General features: G+C 35.4%; 1 protein-coding gene across 4 annotated transcripts in view; it reads right to left on the reverse strand.

The window, feature by feature from the left end:
• The window catches only part of GABRG2 (gamma-aminobutyric acid type A receptor subunit gamma2), a 104,150-nt gene that overhangs the window by 55,271 nt on the left and 30,533 nt on the right, over positions 1-18,346 (reverse strand). For 3 of the 4 annotated variants that reach the window (XM_027607058.2, XM_027607055.2, XM_027607054.2), the window contains exons 4-6: positions 17,280-17,500; positions 14,135-14,217; positions 10,950-11,087 (exon numbers count right to left, since the gene is read on the reverse strand). In XM_027607058.2, coding sequence (XP_027462859.1) covers positions 10,950-11,087; positions 14,135-14,217; positions 17,280-17,500 — 442 coding nt within the window. The remainder of the gene's footprint in view (positions 1-10,949; positions 11,088-14,134; positions 14,218-17,279; positions 17,501-18,346) is intronic. The other variant, XM_027607056.2, reaches the window with a different exon arrangement.

The following is an 18,346-nucleotide window of genomic DNA, read 5'->3' on the forward strand; positions in this document are numbered from 1 at the left end:
TGCATCCCACCCCATGGGCAACAGGCTTCTCTATGTGACTTTGCTTTGGCAAAAGGAATGTGAGCCAAATGACTTATGCCTATCAAAGCAGAAACTTTAAGGATCATTTTATTCTTCTACTATTTCTCCCTCAGCCATGAGAATAGCATGACATGGAATGCAATATAATTTTTATTGAGTTTTAAGTCACTGATACTTAAGGGCTCTTTGCTACCATAGCATAGCCTAGCTTAAACTGACTAATAAGGTCATATTCTGCCGTACCAGTATGCAACTAGCTTTAGATAGACAGAAGATAGCTGGAGAGATAGCTAGACAGCAAGGTGGACAGATGCCATCACAATAAAGAGAAAACAAATTACATAGTAGATAAAGAAATATGGCCAGGAGCAAATCTTTCTGCAAACACAAATTTAGAAACAGCCCTGATATTTGAGTCACCACTGTATTAGAAAATGAGCGTGTCAGGACCCATGAGTGCCTGTTTAGTGACTTACTCTATGATCTTGGACAAGGCCTTTACCCTCTCTAGATACTTTTCTACAAGACTGGTTGTACATCATCTTACCTGGAAAATGAATATCGCACTATAGAAATACTGTGAAAAGTGAATGAGATGATTCATATATAAAGAGCTTACAAATGCTAGTACATCACATTATTATTGTAGAGGTGGTAGATCAGTACTATTTTAATGGACTGCCAGTTCTCAAGACTATCCATCAGCCAAATTTATATAATTAAGCTATTAAAAATAAAATAAATTGAGGTCATACTATGCACCCTTGATTACAAGTGTTCTTTCTATTTGAGGATACAAAGTGTCTGTTCTTGCTCCTCTCTGAAAGCCATGTCAAAGCCACTGTCCTATCTTTGCCCTCTCCTAATTTCTCATTCAGTATAAATGCAGTTAGCATCCACCCTCATTCCTCACACGCACCAAGGGCCTATTTTTCCCATGCCAAATTCATTTTTTCAGACCTTAACTAATTAACCAACCATCTCTATGGCAACACTCTGGGCCTCTTGCCCCCACAGTCACCACCGAAGTTCTCTATACACGACAGATAAAATCGATCTGTTAATTTCTAAATTTTGTAGAATAAGAACACATGAGGAAGTTTCTGTTAGGAACCTGTGGGGACATAGAAAACCTAACTGCCCACCAGAAGTTTGCTTTATAACAAAGCTGCCAGGTATCAGGAAATATAACACAGCATTTTAGAGGTGAAAGGAGCTTCAAATTCAATCTAGTCTGATTTTTTTTTTGAGACAAAGAAATCAAGGGTCAAATCAAAATATGACTTGCTCAAGGTCATTCAACTATATGGTAGCATCACCACAAAGGCAACTCTTAAGTAGCAGTCAGTTTTTGCTCTATATCCAGCTGTCTCACCTCAGCAAAGAAAATAAAGACAGAGCTTTATTGCAGAGCAATAATTATATCAATCTTCAGAAAAGTACAACAGGAAAAAGTGTCAATTGGCTATGCAAGACTACTAATCGGTAATGTGCAGGAAAATTGCAACAAAGCTTTTGACTGCTTAGATGTGAGCTAAAAAGGACAAATACAAACAAGACTAGATGCACAGATGTCTGCATATATAACTTCACCATTTTATGTTTATTGAAAATCCATCTTCCATGAAAGTGGATCATAGAGATAAACTGAGTAAACTTAAAATCGATTGGCCCTGCATATGTTAGATATTTATGACAAATAAACCCAGCTGTAGAATGTAAAAAAAGCAAGTGAAACGTAGGTTGGCCAGGTTCTGGCACTTCCCTGCAACTCACTATTTTCAAGCAAACCTTAGTTGAGCAATAGTTTTCACATATTTCTTTTTGCCTATAAAAAAGTAAAAAAAAAATAATAAATGTATTCATTTCCACACATACATATGCGCTCTCATTTGGGGATTAATTTTCCCCAATTTTCCTCAAAGATATAGATACACTTAGTTTTTCAAAAATAAGGAAACAGTAATTCACAAAGAAAAACATACAACCCCCAAAATACATCAGGAAGTGGTAGGAACTTTGGTAAATTGGAGATTATGTGCCTCACCTATTCAGAAATGTCATAATTCAGTTCTACCCAATCATTTTCAAATACGAATGAAGACCCAGATGTTTAAGATGTAAAGATGTTTAAGATTTTCATATGGAAATTTTCAATTGTACAATGTTGACTAAAATAAAATTAAACTCATCCATGTCTAATGACCCATGCTCTACGCTGAGGTTGGACAACTGGCTCCCCAGTTACAACCACTGATTTTACCTCTTCAGAGTAATTCCCTATAAGTAAAATTAAAATTGGGCTTGATCTTCAAGAGTTAGCCCTAAAATTTTATTTTTCTATCAATCTATTTTCACTCTCAGTCACGGAGACTGGTAACAAGAAATCACCAGCTCAGAAAGTGTAATCATTAGGTGGTTATAATTCATATTCATGATTACATTGTTTCTTTAACAAGGAGCTGTTACACAGCTCATGAATTACACATTGTCTTTTATGTTACATAGCTCTTCACTACTTAGCGATCAAATTCAAGGTGTCCGGTGCTGTAAGTCATGTGTACGTAAGCATACCAGAAATCATGTTTGGAAACTATTCCAGTAAACTTAGTTGTCCTAGCTGAAGCTTTCATCTTCTCAGCAATGTCACTTATTTATTGTACTTCAGTGTTCTTACAGAGCTGACAGAGAAGCATTACAGACAACACAATTAGGTTTGTGATGGGAGAACTGTAATTTTAAGAAAATGCTATTTTTTAGTATTTCTTTTTGTCATTATTCTGAGAGATAATGCAGCAAGGGGAAGTTAATTCAGGGGTAGACAAATTGGAAGACAAATATGAAAAATTAAACATTTACGATGTGACTCATATGCTAATGAGAAGCACTGTCAATTTCTTAAACAGCAGTTATGGAGATATCCATATAAAAAGTAAACAAAAACTAATTAAGTCATGTTTAACATATTTGTCAATTCTCATTTCCTTGGGCTTTTCTGCCCTTCAGGAATGGATTAGTAACACTAGCTGTTCTTGCTTTTTTCTAAATGAGTTAGATTATATGAGATACAGGTGAGAATGGTAAACAAATTCTCCCCAGCTTGTATGCCCAGCAAATTTCTTTTCTGGACTGTTATGCACTGCAATGTGCTGTGACCTTCATAATAACTTGCTTTTGAAAAAAAAAAAGTTAATTAAAAAAAATACTTCTCATTGCTGTTTGCTTCCCTTTTCATTCCCTGACAAGCTTAAATTTGCATATCTGCCACACCGAATAGCATTATTTTCTGCAAATGCAAAAATAAGGTGAAGAAATTATTCAATTGCATCAAACAGAGTGAAAGGAACTGTCAATGAGTTTGTGTGTAGAGCATGATGTCTGTCGATTCAGTCTCTATTATCTCACATTTTTATATTTTTAAAAATTATTTAATGTTTTACATTTATTTGGGGCAGCAGCTCGACAGGAGGGCTCCATTAGTCATATCAGCCACATGGATGAATGTGTCTTTTAAATATAGCAAAATAGGATTTTCAATTGAATTAGGAAACACCAAAGACTTGGATAAAAATTAACATCTTGACCTGGTTTGTTTTGATAGACCGTCAAAATAAGGTATTAATCTCCAAAATTACTGTAAACAGTCATACAAACCTTTTATTAGGTTTTCTTTCCGATGAGAGTTTTGTGTGAGGAACAAATTTATACACATGAACTGGATCTGACAGTTTTTTAATTAAGGCCATATTTGGATGGTGACGGATAGGTCCACTTAGCAAGTGAATAGTATTATCTCATAGGCAATAACTATGTTTTTGGTAAAGGAAATGGAGGGGTGCCTGGGTGGCTCAGTCGTTAAGTGTCTGCCTTTGGCTCAGGTCATGATCCCAGGGTCCTGGGATCGAGCCCCACGTTGGGCTCCCTGCTCAGCGGGAAGCCTGCTTCTCCCTCTCCCACTCCCCCTGCTCGTGTTTCCTCTCTCTCTGTGTCTCTGTCAAATAAATAAATAAAAATCTTAAAAAAAAAGGAAAGGGATATCACTGATAAATTCTCACTTGTTATTGTTATATATAAATATAATTGCTCTTCCTACAGGCTAACATTTTGTTGATGCATGTATAGGGTTATATTAAGTGATACTACTTCATTGCATTGTGTAATATTACCTATTATCAAGCTTAAGAATTAACTTTTTGTTTTATTTATTTCTTTACCTAATATGTTTATGAGAAGCAATTTGGTATCTGGGGGTGCCTGAGTGGCTCAGTTGTTAAGCATTTGCCTTCGGCTCAGGTCATGATCTCAGGGTCGTGTGATCGAGCCCCGCATCGGGCTCCCTGCTCGGCGGGAAGCCTGCTTCTCCCTCTCCCACTCCCCCTGCTTGTGTTCCCTCTCTCACTGTGTCTCTCTCTGTCAAATATATCAATAAATCTTTAAACAAAATTTTGGTATCTGAATAAATAACCCAACTTTATTGACTATCCTTGAACAAATTACTTAGCCCCTCTAAACTTAAGTTGCTTCATCTGTCAAATAGCAAAAGAATGTATTTCTCAGAGACTTATTGTGAAAAATAAAATGAGATCATGCATGTTGCACCACCCTAGAAAGCCATAAAACCCACTGTCCCTTCCTAGCACACAACTGAGCTACATTTTCCAGCCTCATTTTATCTCCACGGGAACATACAACATTCTTGCCAATGGAATATAAGCAGAAACAAAGCATGTCACCTTGAAGCCAAACAATTTTCCTTAGATTTCATACGACTTCTCTATGCAACCTCTCTGTGTCTCTCAAGCCCTATCTCTCCACTAGGTAATGTCAGAGCGCTCAACGTAGCACATACCCTCCCCAATGTCTATCACCCAGCCACCGGGTGGCTGGGTGATAGACATTGGGGAGGGTATGTGCTACGTTGAGCGCTGTGAATTGTGCAAGACAATGTTGGAATTTAAAAAACTGATGTGGAATTTTTAAATGAAATATATAAATATTCCAGTATCACAACTGAAAGAAAGTAACACATAGAATCTTGGGTTAACATTATATATAACATCATATATCACTAAAAACAAATATATGGGTGGGACTGTCATTCCTTTTAAATTAAAAATCTAAAGGAGTTTGTTTTTGCATTTGACTTGCTTTGAAAACATACTGAAAACTTGATGAAGGAAAACATTAATTTATAAAGAAAGTTGCTCCTACATTAGGACATCCATAGTGTAACTGTGGTTACACCAGAGGTTCTAGGTAGATCTAAGGACTTCAAAGAAGCATCTAGTCAAGAGCATTCATTTTATAAACAAGGAACTTTCATCCCAGAGAAGGCAAATGACTTCCCCATGGCTACTCCTGGCACAGCTCTCTTTATGTTATTCATACATTTTCTTCTCTCAAAACCAAACTTAATTTTTTTTCTAAATTGAAGCTTAAAAATAAAATAAAAATCAATTATTGTGAAGTCTTCCGCTGATTTAAGACATTGCATTGCTTCAAGTAGTTTGAAAGTTTATTATTGACGAAAATGAACTCACAACTTACTTCGACTCCAAAGTCACAGGAGACTGTGGGACGAATGTGCAGTTGTTTATTTCTCTCCTCACACCTAGGTTTCTTAATATTTTTTGTTTCAACTTCAGTGAAAAAAAAATTACTGTTAACTTGTTTGTTTGTTTGTTTTCTTTTTCTTTCCCTTAAAATAGTTTACCTCCATGCTGAGTAAAGTTTTAAAGCATCTCCCTGGTTTGCCAAAGACATCTAAATTAAAACACAGTCTGGAAGGTAGGATCTATTTCTTTTTTCTGTTTGGAGAATTATTTGACCAGTACATATACACTGATATACGTAGAGAAGGTTGGAGTTGAGCCTGGTATCAAATAAGGAATATAGGATACAAAGACATGAAGTAAGTACAACCTACCCAGAAAACCCCAGGGCGGTTAAGGGTACCATGGGAGAACCGTGGGCAAGGTTTAAAGATGTAGGGTAGATTATAAATATTTTAGAAATCAAGCAATGAACATGAACTTTATCCACAGAGCTAGTATTTCTAAAACTGCAGTCTGCCCGGTACTATTGGAAAGTAAGGTAAATTTAGTGGTGTGTGGGCTTTTTATTTTAATATTTGTGTATTTCTTATAATAGAAATCAGGAAACTATAACTAGCACATGGAATCCTAGCCTAAAAGGTGAGTTAAAGACAAAAAGAAAGTAAATAATATTTAATGTTCATGGGTTTACCAAAAACTTATGGGGATATTTCATGAAACACTGATGTTTGCACTCCTAAAGAAAATATGGAAGCTTTAAAGGTATTCTGACAGAGGAAGAATGTGATATATTCTTTTTGATTCAGGATGATGGCATTTGGATCATAGGTTCTCCTACGAAACTTATTTGCCCATTTTCCTAGCCCACATTTCAGGATGAGAACATGAAGGAACAAAGTTCTGCTTGATACTAAAAATCATGTAGATAATTTGGTGAACTGGCAATGGCAACATGATCAGAAAGAGCAAAATCTTCTACTTGGGAGTAAACAATGAGCAATGGGAATGAATTCTGCATTGCTTATTAAATGGAGAGAAATTTTACAGTTTTATCAAATAATTGTCACAAGCAATCAATTCTACAATTGCTACTAATCAACAACTCTAAGCAAGCCACCATCCTAATATCATGGATACAAATATGATTAAAACAAGGCTTCTGTTGTGAAATTTGTAACTTATTGGAATGAGGGGGCAGAAATAAAAAATGCCTAAGCAACACAAGGCAGAAATTATGTTTTTATAAGGTGGGTGAAAATGCTCCGAGGAAGAGTTAATGAAATAATGATGATAATAATAATAAGTATTAATAATAATGCCTTCCAATTACAGAGTCCTTTCTATGTTCCAGGCAAAATTTTAAGCATTTTTAATGGAGTATCTTATTTAATCCTCAGAGCAACCCTGCAACACTGGTGACATTGAGCTTAGATATATTAAATAATAATACAAGCCAATATTCAAACTTGAGCTGTCTGACTCCAAGAGGACACATAATTTAATAATTGCTCCAAATTGTTTTGGTGGTAAGGTAAGTAAAGGCCTCATTGAAGAAGTGCTGTGCTTTTCAGCCTTAAAGACATAAAGAAGGTAGGGATGAGTTGAGAAGCCATTCAAAAGAGAAAGACTAAGATTCCGTTTGTTTATAGGATTGGCTTGTTATATTCAAGAAAACATAGATGGATTAGTTCTGTCATCAGATAGGAAATTATGGAAAACAAAGCTGGAAAGTTCCTGAGGTCAGGTGCTTGCATATTAGGAACAGTAGCTTGTGCTAACTGACCTACTAAATTCTTGAAACATGGTGACAGTCATGTGTCCAGAAGACCCACTGGGCCACAGTGGGAATAAAATAGCGTAATAATTAAGAGCATGAGTCCAGGAACAAGCCATGTGAACTTACAGTCCTGCAGTAAATGAGCCTCTAGAAGTCTGTTTCCTCATCCACAACGACATCTTGGGTATTGATGTGTAGTAAATAGGACCATGGTTATGAGAATTCAAGTAGGTTGTTTAGATAAAGGTTTGCTACAGTGCGTGTAGTTAGTGCTCAGTAAGTGCTAGCCTTTATGATTAATATGTAAAAGACAGACTGTGGAAGGGAGAGACTGATAGCAGGGACATAACCTTAATAGGCTACCAACACAGTCCAGATGAGAACAGACAAAATCCTGAACTAGGACAGTGGCGATGGCAAGTGAAAAGAGGACAGTTACACAAGATGCTTCAGAGGCATAAGTGCCTTTGTGATTCATTAGAGGTGGGAGGTAGAGACGACTCTGAGTGTTCACGCCTGGCTCACTGGGACAATGATGGTGCTCTTCCCAGATGCAGAGCAATTATGAAGACATGATGGTTTGGAGGAGAAATCATGGATCCAGAATTCATTTTGATATATTGACTATGAACTAAAGGTGTTCTTCAAGTCTTATCAGTGTACCACCAAGGCAATATTTTTCTCAAACATGACACAGATAGGACTGGTGGTAAACAAGATGGTTCAGGTGGTGGATGCAAAGATTGTCAAGTAGCACTGATTTACATGGTGAGAAGATTCTTTCCTGTAATGGTCATTCTACTCTTCTGTTTACATCAGTGAATTGTTTTGCTCTGGTACCAGCTGCACTTTCCCATTTCTTTAATACCTTTCTTTCTCTCTTTTCTAATATACTTAATCTGCAGAGCACAGATATATGCACTTAAAATTTAAGAACATTTGTTTGCTTTTCATTATATTTTTGTATCAACTGTTATCGTGTCAGATGCCTCTGCTTTTCCAGTTATGGTCCTAATATAAGGAAACAGCAGTAGAGTCGCCACTTGGATATAACAAAGTCATGAGAGGTGGGCTTAAATGAATGAAGTTTAGAAATCCCTGCAGTAAGCTAGGTCAGATTTTAGGCAATATTCTCACTCAGTATTGACCAAGGCTTTTTAAAAGGATATACATTTACTGGGAGTAAATGTAAGGAGAAAAATCACATTGTAAGAAGGTTAAGACTTAAAAGGAGTATAAATTTGATCTTCTAATAATTTCCCAAGAAAGTTTTCTTAATAACTTCCTAGTAGGTAGTAACTAGTTATGGAGCTCTGCTTTGAAGGTAAAATGGCATCAGAAATCGAACAAATGTTCGTGCAGAAACTTCCAGTCATTACAAAGTCAACTATCACGAGAATCAGGCTGCCTCTTAGCACTGGTGTTAAGTTTCCGTTCAGTCCTTTCTCTTCACAGATGCAATTGAAATGGTACTGCACATAAAATACAAACCAGCAAAAGCCAGAAGTGGATAAGACCAACAGGGAGGCTAACCACCGTATTTAAAATTCACAAAGAGTTGATGCAATCAATTAAATGATGCTCCTCAATATTAAATCTGATATCAATGAAGTTTTGCTTTGATTTCCTCAGGAAGATTAATAACTTTGTGACACCTTGGTAATTTTTCTTGCCATGCCTTAAGTAAGTACATCATTTTCTTCTGGAAATCTCTCTTAATAGACAGTAAATACTCTAGATTGGGGAGGGAATGATACTAGCCCTGTGATATAAAGCCAACCCATCCCTCACTGCCATTTGATTTTATTGCCCCTCTAGGCTCAAATGACTAAAAAGACCTGGTAGTCATTGATTTTTGGGTTCTGTTCTAGGGTGCTGGAATAATTACAGAAATAGGAATATACAACACAGTTTAATGCCCAATTTCTCTTTCTGGAAGCATGCAGACTTAGAGATTATTTTTACACATGTTCTTCTTTTCACAGATGGAAAACCAGTTCTAAGGCAATCCTGAATCTTTTTTGGGGACCAAATAAAAGACTGTTCTAGTACTTGATGTTCAGGATTTGCAGCGAATAAGGGAACAGAAGGCCACTTTTCAAAAATATACTCAAGTATTTCTTTGACCTTCTTTTATATTCTTTTTGCAAATTAAGAGAATTGAGAAATCTGCAAACACTGTTGATAACAAGTGTTAGGACCAGATAGCTCTGATGTGGAGGATAATGGTTATGAAGATATAATCTTAAATTTCTATTTTTTGATTTTCTTCTCTATGTATAGTAGACCAAGGCCCTATTCCAAATCAGTCAACACAAAAATAGGTCCTATGAATTTCAGGAAAGAAAAAAAAATCAGGTATGCTGCAAATAAGTCAACAGAAAACAGCTCAACTCACAGAAATACATTATCAAAATACATGTCTTGATATTAAGCTGAGAACACGATGTTTATATTTGAAACAGGGACATAATTAGATTCACATAATTTTAAAAGGAATAGCTCGAGGGTTTTGCAGAGGGTTTATACGAGCCACCCATGAGACAGATCAGGTCTGGAAATATGTTTAAATAACACCACATGGGTTTTTAAATCAATTCAATTAATACCATTAAAAATCATTATATTTGATATAAAAATAAAGATTTTTAGCTTCTTGGGCACCTGCATGGCTCAGCTGGTTAAGCCACTGCCTTTGGCTTAGGTCATGATCCTGGAGTCCCAGGATCAAGTCCCACATCGCATTGGGCTCCCTGCTCAGCAGGAAGTCTACTTTTCCCTCTGACGCTCCCCCCTGTCATGCTCTCTCTCTCTCTCAAATAACTAAATAAAATCTTAAAAAAAAATTAGCTTCTCTTAAGAAATCTGAAGTCCTGACCACATTAGGTCCCATACACATCTGAGAATTATAATTAATATTAGTAAAAGCTACTATTTATTGAATGCTAAGTGCCAGGTATCATTCTAAGCATTTTCCTTTTATTTTCCCCTTCACACACATAGTATACCTGTGATACAGGTCTTTTTGTCCACATTAGATATCTGGGAGAGTTGATCCCTGAGAAATACAGTAATTTTCTCAAAATCTATAGGTGGTAACTGATAGATTTGGGATTTAAAACCAGGCCTGTCCCATATCCATGATGTAGGCAATTCAAAATGTTAAATTACTGAATGCCAAATCAGTCCACATCCAGTATTATCACATTTCTGTGTTTGTAGAAAGTTAATGTTCCTTGTGTGATTACTTTAAATGCTATTTCAATATACCATGAAACCTATTTCCTAAAAGAAACATTACACCTACACCTCATAAATATTTTCTGCTTTTAAAATAATTGCTACTCCTTTTTGCTTAAAGAAATTACACAAATAATTTACTAATCCAATTTTAATCCATTTTGCTTCAAAATGATAGAATCCATTTATATTTATTATGCTAAAATACCAATTATAATTTTCTCTGGTAAATTAAAACACTTCACTTAATTTTATTCATAGCATTTGTAGACAGGTATTGAAAAGCCTTCTGAATTATATATATATCCCAGAATTTTAACTCCGGAAGGGTCACTTAAAATTCAAGTGCATCTTACCAGAAGTTGTCTTCACTACTTCAGTGGTATTTCTCAGTCCAACAAATGAAAATTGATAAAGTCTCCAAGATCTTGTGTCACCCACTTCAACAGAACTACGCTTCCATTGGTAGACAATTTCTTCACGTGGATAGCCATCTGCCATTAGACGGGAAAGCACACATTTAAAATTATTTATAAGTGAACGTATGTAGCAACCACCTTCTATGAACAAGACACTGAGGTAGGTGTGATAGAGACTGACTTATAAATTAGAAGATCCTGAACTAAAGAATCTCACAATAGAAGAAATAAATACAATGACATTTTCTCCCAACAGGAATTTTAAAAACTATGAGGTCAAAATTACCCTTAAAGTCACTTAATTTGCATAGACAGTATATTATACATGGTTTCACGTATACTATATTCATACTTTACATTGTCTAGGGTAAGATATAAAAAGTAGCAAATATATAAGCAATAGAATAGTCATCATGCACAGGTATTATTTCATGATGAAGAAGAATTAACAGGGCAAGGTATTGAGCATCATGCAGAAACAGAAAATAACAGGAGAGGAGCAGACTCAAATGCCTCACCAGGGCATGCCCTTGGAGTGGAAGGTGACTGGGAAAAATAACCTCAACTACTTACATTATTCTCTCTTTCTCAATTTGTTGGGACTTCATTTTAATATATGTAGAAATTCTACTTACTACAATTAAGACCAGTAAAGTAGAAATGCCCAGGGGAAGATACCAATGAGTACTATGTAGATTCTGAAGAAGTCAATCATGTTCAGCCAAGAGAACAGAAAGTCATCTTTTAAGAGATATTGTACTGACAATGTAGTGGTTATCAGTACCATTTGCTGGCCATAATACCCTATAAAAGTTTCTTCATTTTTTTTCCTAAATTATTTGTTTCTTTATGGGGATCAGGGTAGTACTTTTTTCATGAAACTGATGGTCAATATATATTTGTTGAATGGATAAACATTATTAAGTTAATTGTAGAATAAACTCAAGTATGGGTGCCAGTCTGGCTCAGTAAGTAGAGCATGTGACTCTTGATCTTGGAATTGTAAATTCAAGCCCCCTGTTGGGGGTAGAGATTACTTAAAATAAAATCTTAAAAAAAATAAAACTCAAAATAAACTCAAGTAAAAATAGATAAATAGATAAACAAAACTAGACATTGTCTAAACTATTTGTCTACTAATAATGCAATATAAACCTAAGTCTTAATTATGGAGGCTGATTGACTATTTGGAATAAAATCCCTATGTGTCTTCCTTTTCTTTTCTTTTGGTCCAAGTAGTTGTGTATTATGTGTTTATTGACTAAGATGAAAGAAAAAGAAAGCATGATCCCCAGATTGGCATGGAACAGGGGAAGGTGGGGCAGAATGTGCTGAAAACTGAGAAAAAGAATGATGATGTTAGGAAACTTCCTATGGAGAACACGTAGGTGATTTAACTTTTTTGAGAGCAATAAGTAACACTAAGTTGTGTTTGGGTTCAGAAGACAGTTGTCCATCAGTGACCTAAAGACACAGAAATCACCAGTTCTTAAATTTTAGCTCAGAAAAGGAGTGGACCCAGTTGGAAATTAAAAGAAACGAAGTCTAATCTCCCAAAGCTTGGGGAAGATTTTACTTAAAAATATTCCATCCTTGGATAAAGTAAAACGTATGAAATAAGATGCATAATGGGAACTTTTTAAAATACATATGATATACAGTGATATTTTTCCTTGAGTTCATTCTGGAATTGATGTAATGATGAACAGATGATTGTTTCTCTCATCACTGATTTTTTTTTAAATATAGTTATTATGACTTAGTTGGCTCCTATGAGTCTCTGTCACTTCCTGCCTGAGAAATTCTATTTATAGAAATATAAACTTAAAACTCATAATCAGGGGCACCTGGGTGGCTCAGTTGTTAAGCGTCTGCCTTCGGCTCAGGTCATGATCTCAGGGTCCTGGGATCGAGCCCCGCATCGAGCCCCGCATCGGGCTCCCTGCTCGGCGGGAAGCCTGCTTCTCCCTCTCCCACTCCCCCTGCTTGTGTTCCCTCTCTCGCTGTGTCTCTCTCTGTCAAATAAATAAAATCTTTAAAAAAAAAAAAAAACTCATAATCAGTTTTTCATTCTGCCTAGCATGCCTAGTTGGCAGACCAAAAATAAGGAAGAGATGAGAAACCTAAACGAGTGTTGAACAAAAACTCAGGCAAACATCTGCGGGAAACTGAAGCTTGGTTTTGGTTCAGGCAGGAAATACCTACAAAGGTTACTAAAGCTTAATTTGTTTCAGAATCATCATGGATCATCTTGGTATATAGTCTATTATCTGATAATAATAACAATCAATAAAATTAATAGAGCTTTTTAGTGAATCTTAATGTGTGTGAGGTAGCATACCAAGCATTTTACATATATTACATCAACAAAACAATATTGTGGTGAGGCAGGTCTCATAATCTCTATTGGGCACCTAAGAATGTGGACTCACTGGAAGATTTAGTAATTTGTTCAAGACCACAGTGATGGAGTAGGGATTTGAACTAGACCCATAAGACACCAAAAAATTAGTCTTTTACTCACTGGTAAATAACTAGTTCTAGATATTGCTTGAACTCCAGATGGAGAAGGTAAATTTCAATTTTGCTATCTTTAACAGGTATTACTGAAATTGAAATAAGCAAATGACACTGTTGAATCTATGTATCTCCTGATGTGTAAGGGAGAAAATAAGTAGCAAATATTTTGCTACTCTCTTCTCCTGCACCTATGGGGGCAGTGGCGGGGGGGGGGGGGGGGGAGTGGTGGGTGGTGGGAGGAACAGGGAGGGATAGGGGCAGGGAATAAGGATGTAAAATCCACCATTATACCTTTCCTTTGTGGCCAGGCCTGGTTTTATAATCCTTGAAAAATGTCTTCAGGCAGCCACTGCAAATATATTAAAATTTTATACACCAGTGAAGCCTACTTGTAATTTCTGATAAAATAGATCCTTTTTGCAGGTATCACTCTAATAGGAATAAACTGGTATGATGATGAAAGTAACTGTCAAAATTTTCAAAGTCAACAAAATTGCTTGATTCTGCATTCTCTAGGAGTCTCCCAATTAGTTGGCATTGCAATTAGAAAACTGTTGGTGAGAGAGGATACAGAATACATAATACAGAATGAGATTACTTACAGCTGGAGAACTCCAAGGGGCAGGAATGTTCGTCCATCGGAAAATTGTGTAACTGCAACTGGCACTCTGCATCAATTGTCAACCTAAATAGAAAGATATGAAACCTAAATAGAAATCATTTAGACATAGTTTTAAGAATATACATTAGTACAATTTTTAATGACTATTCTTCATCTTTGTTGCTTGAGAATATATCTCATATTATTATCGATAATACAAGGTGATTCTCCCTGAAGAAACCCGCCAAGTCCAGGAGAAAATTACTCAAGACTTAATGTAGACCATTTTCACAGACCAATCAATAGGATTTCATTGACAGCAACTCCATTTTTTCCAAAATTTATGATCAGATAATTTTTTTGGCAAATTAATTGCACACATGAGATTGGTGAGTATATTTAACAACAATTTTAAGAACTTAAGCTCATTTGCTGTTTGCATGTAAATGAATGCTGATAAATTCTCAGCTCTTATTTGCTAATTAAAGCAGAACCTTCTGTTTTTAATACTTGTTAGCTGTTAGATTTAAATTACTATATGTGACTTTTAAAATACTTATATTTCACAATGGAGTATTATGCATTCTGATAATGGAACACTGTGAAGCCATAAATAGGATGTTATAGAGTAGAAGAATATTTAATGGTAAACAAGAAATGTTAAATACACATACACAGACATTAGAAAAATGTTTGCCAGTGAATCTCAATTAGTTTGCATCTGGGTGCTTATTAAAGATACAGATTTCTGGATCTCAGTATGGGCTGGGACTCTAGGAGGGAAAAAATTTAATGGAGTTCCAGATGTTTTGACCATCTTTGGAGAAGTAGAACTATACTCTAAAATTGTAATGGTGATGGCCTGATGATTTTTAAGATTTCTTATTTGTTAGCTATATATCTTACAGGTATTAATCTTGAAGGAAAAAAATTATAAACATTTATTTATTTTAAAAGATTTTACAATTCAGCATAATTTTTAATTGGAGAGATTTCATTTTTCTATGGTATAATAGGACAGTTACTGATCTTAAACATAAATAATTAATATTGAGCCTTTAATAATCTATGTGGCACTGGGTATGGCAAATTGTTCTCTAATTTAGTAAGTGTTATTATGGCTTTATTGTACTTGAACTTGTCCAAAGTCACAAAGCTAGCAGCACAGTTGAGATTTGAGCCCAAGACTATTTGTCTCCAAAGCCAAAGGTTTTAATCATTGTCACTCAATAATTACATGCTCTTCCAAAGAAAAGGTTAGTTTCATTCATAAGTGAAATGACAATTAAATTTGATATTTTATTATTTTCAAATTAAACTGGAATTATTAAATTGAAAATAATTTAGAGATTGCAAAGACAGATACATATATGTTATCTCTGCACACACAAATTTTGTTACTTATTATAGATTAGCAACAAGAATAAAATCATCTCTCTCTGTAGTTCACAACTCATTCAAACTTTGAATCTCATGAGTGGCATTTTTGAGGTGGTTTCCATAATTAAATATTGTATAGAGATTCTACAAATTAATAGAAATGAAAAAATGAGTGTAGTTATGAGAACAATCAAGGGACTTGGGATAGTGTGAGTGACTTAATATTTCAAAAGCAAGACTGACTCTGATTTATCAAACTTTGATTTCCACTAGATTCTAATTTCAGTCATTACTTTATCTCTCACATTTAATGAAACCCATGAAGAATACAAACTATATGTCATGAATTTCTTTTATAATTATGGCCAATTTTCCTAGTTACTGACATAACTCTGATATAGGTTTTGGAGCCATTTAAAGTATTTTATTTTGCATGCCAAGTGTTATATAAGGAATAAAGTACATGCCACAAGAGTTTTTAAAAGGAATCATTTTGAAGCTAGAAGTTCCAGGGTCCTAAGATCTAGAAGAATCATATTATCCATAATTTTTACTGAAAATATATATAAATAATTTCAATATCTGTTGTGCTTACTATATATCAGGCTGCATGTGAAGCATTTTACATATTGGCCCATTTAGTCCTTATAATAATACTATAAGAATCATTATCTCTATTTTATTTTATTTTTTATAGAAATTAAAGAAATGAAAAGAGTTTGCTCAGACTTGTCTTGGATGGAGGCATGAACCATGGGGGTGGTGGGTACCTCTTTTCCAATAATCTCCATCAATTCCTACCTAATTTCTTTAAATAAAGATGTAACCAAGTAAAAACATCAAACTTACTAATAAAACTTTGAGATACATCTTCTGGCACCAAGACCCCTGCAACAAGATAGCTGCCCCTAAGTCCTCTACATACAAATTCTGAAGAGTTGCCCTAATTCATACAGATAGTAAGATATAGGTCTAAGAACCAAAGCCAGATTTGTCTGGTTCTTAAGTCTATGTACTAATCTATTATGTTGTTTAATAATATACTCTCACCCATGAAAAACCTCAACATCAAAATATTTTAAATGCATGTAAGTATTAAGCGCTAAGATAATGGCATACAGTAATTTAAGTAGAAAATCTCTCAACTGTTACTTATCATTTAAGTTCAGAAAATAAAAGATATCTTCTTCAAATTATCCCTAAAGAAGTCTATTTCCAAAATAGCCAGTAAATTAAGTCAAATAGCCTATCAGTATAGAGCAGAGTGGGTGCTGGGAGATAGAACTCATTGTACTTGCTATTGTGCAGCTAAAAGACAAGGAGGTACCAGGAGACCTCCACACCAAAATTTCTCCTTTAGCAATGGTTTCCTTGGAAACAGAGACATTTCCAAGCATAACAACCAGTGGTCCCAAGGATAACTGTCTGTATTTTCGTTTCCTTATTTTAAAGTAGCAGAACACATAGGCAAAAGCCAAGACTGGTGCAAAAATCAGGTAACCTTATAAAGGCAAGGGAAATTTCATGTCCCTGAAAGAAAACAGAGTTCTCACATCAGTCACAGAAAATAAAATTCTACCTATGATTTGAAAAGCTCGTTGATAAGAGAAAGAAAAGCAAATTTTGTACTATCACATACTATTTTGATCACACATGCCCACCCTGATGTAAGTTTGAAATTTTTTTCATTCCTCTTGTTTTAAGAGTGTGTAGTTGATCTTTGTTTTATTCCCAGAGATTACTCCTTTCCTTTTTCAGAAGCATACCTTAAGGTGTAGAGCACTCGACCATCATTCCAAATTCTCAGCATCCTATTAGGGGTGGTTATCCAGTGTGCATCAGCCTTTTTGGAGTTTCTGAAGAAAGTGTCTGGAATCCAGATTTTCCCTACCATGTTGCTATTCAATCGGAGGACTTTAATGGTGCTGTTAAATTTCAGACGTCTGTCATACCATGTCTGGGCAAAAAATATGTCAATTGTATATTCCTGTAATTTTTTTAAAAAAAAAGGTGAAATAGAACATTTTTAACACAGAATTGTATTGTAGACCATTTGTTTATATTTATCATTTGTATTCTCACTGCCAATACAAAGCAAAGCTACTTTAGTTTTGAATAATTCAAAAGAAAGCAAAAGCTTTGCTAAGGAGACACACCCATCTTTTCTAGACAAATTGATATTTTTATGAAAAAATAGACCTGTTTAGATGAATTCCAGCAAAAGATCATAGTTGTGATATAATCATTTGCATTCTGTGTCTCTAGATCAGTTTCTCATGTTAATTTGGGCCAGCTCATTCTTTGTTGTGGGGGCTGTGTTGTGTACTTCAGAATGCTTAGTAGCATTCTTAGCCTCTACCCACTAGATGCCAGTAACACAAACACCACACCACCACCCCCAAGCCCCTGCATATTGTGACAGGTAAAAATATCTCCAGACATTGCCACACGTATCTCTAGGAAAACAATAACTCAGGTTCAGAATTCACTGCTAAAGAGTGTAGGAAGTCCATACTATTCAAAACAATCTTAAACTGGAGCTCTGGAGCTCAGTTGCCTCATAATAAAATTGGGATCTTTAAGAACCTGTCTTGTTGGGATGTATGGGTGGCTCAGTTAGTTAACCAACTGCTTTTGACTCAGGTCATGATCCCAGGGTCCTTGGATCGGGTCCTGCATCGGGCTCCCTGCTCAGCAGAGAGTCTGCTTCTCCCTCTGTCTGCTGCTCCCCCTGCTTGAGTTCTCTCTCTCTCACCCTCTGACAAATAAATAAAATATTAAAAAAAACAAAACACCTGTTTTGTTAGGTAGTGTGAAGATGGAAAAGGGGAAT

The sequence above is a fragment of the Zalophus californianus genome, chromosome 5, assembly GCF_009762305.2.
Source record: "Zalophus californianus isolate mZalCal1 chromosome 5, mZalCal1.pri.v2, whole genome shotgun sequence".
Classification (NCBI taxonomy): Eukaryota; Metazoa; Chordata; class Mammalia; order Carnivora; family Otariidae; genus Zalophus; species Zalophus californianus.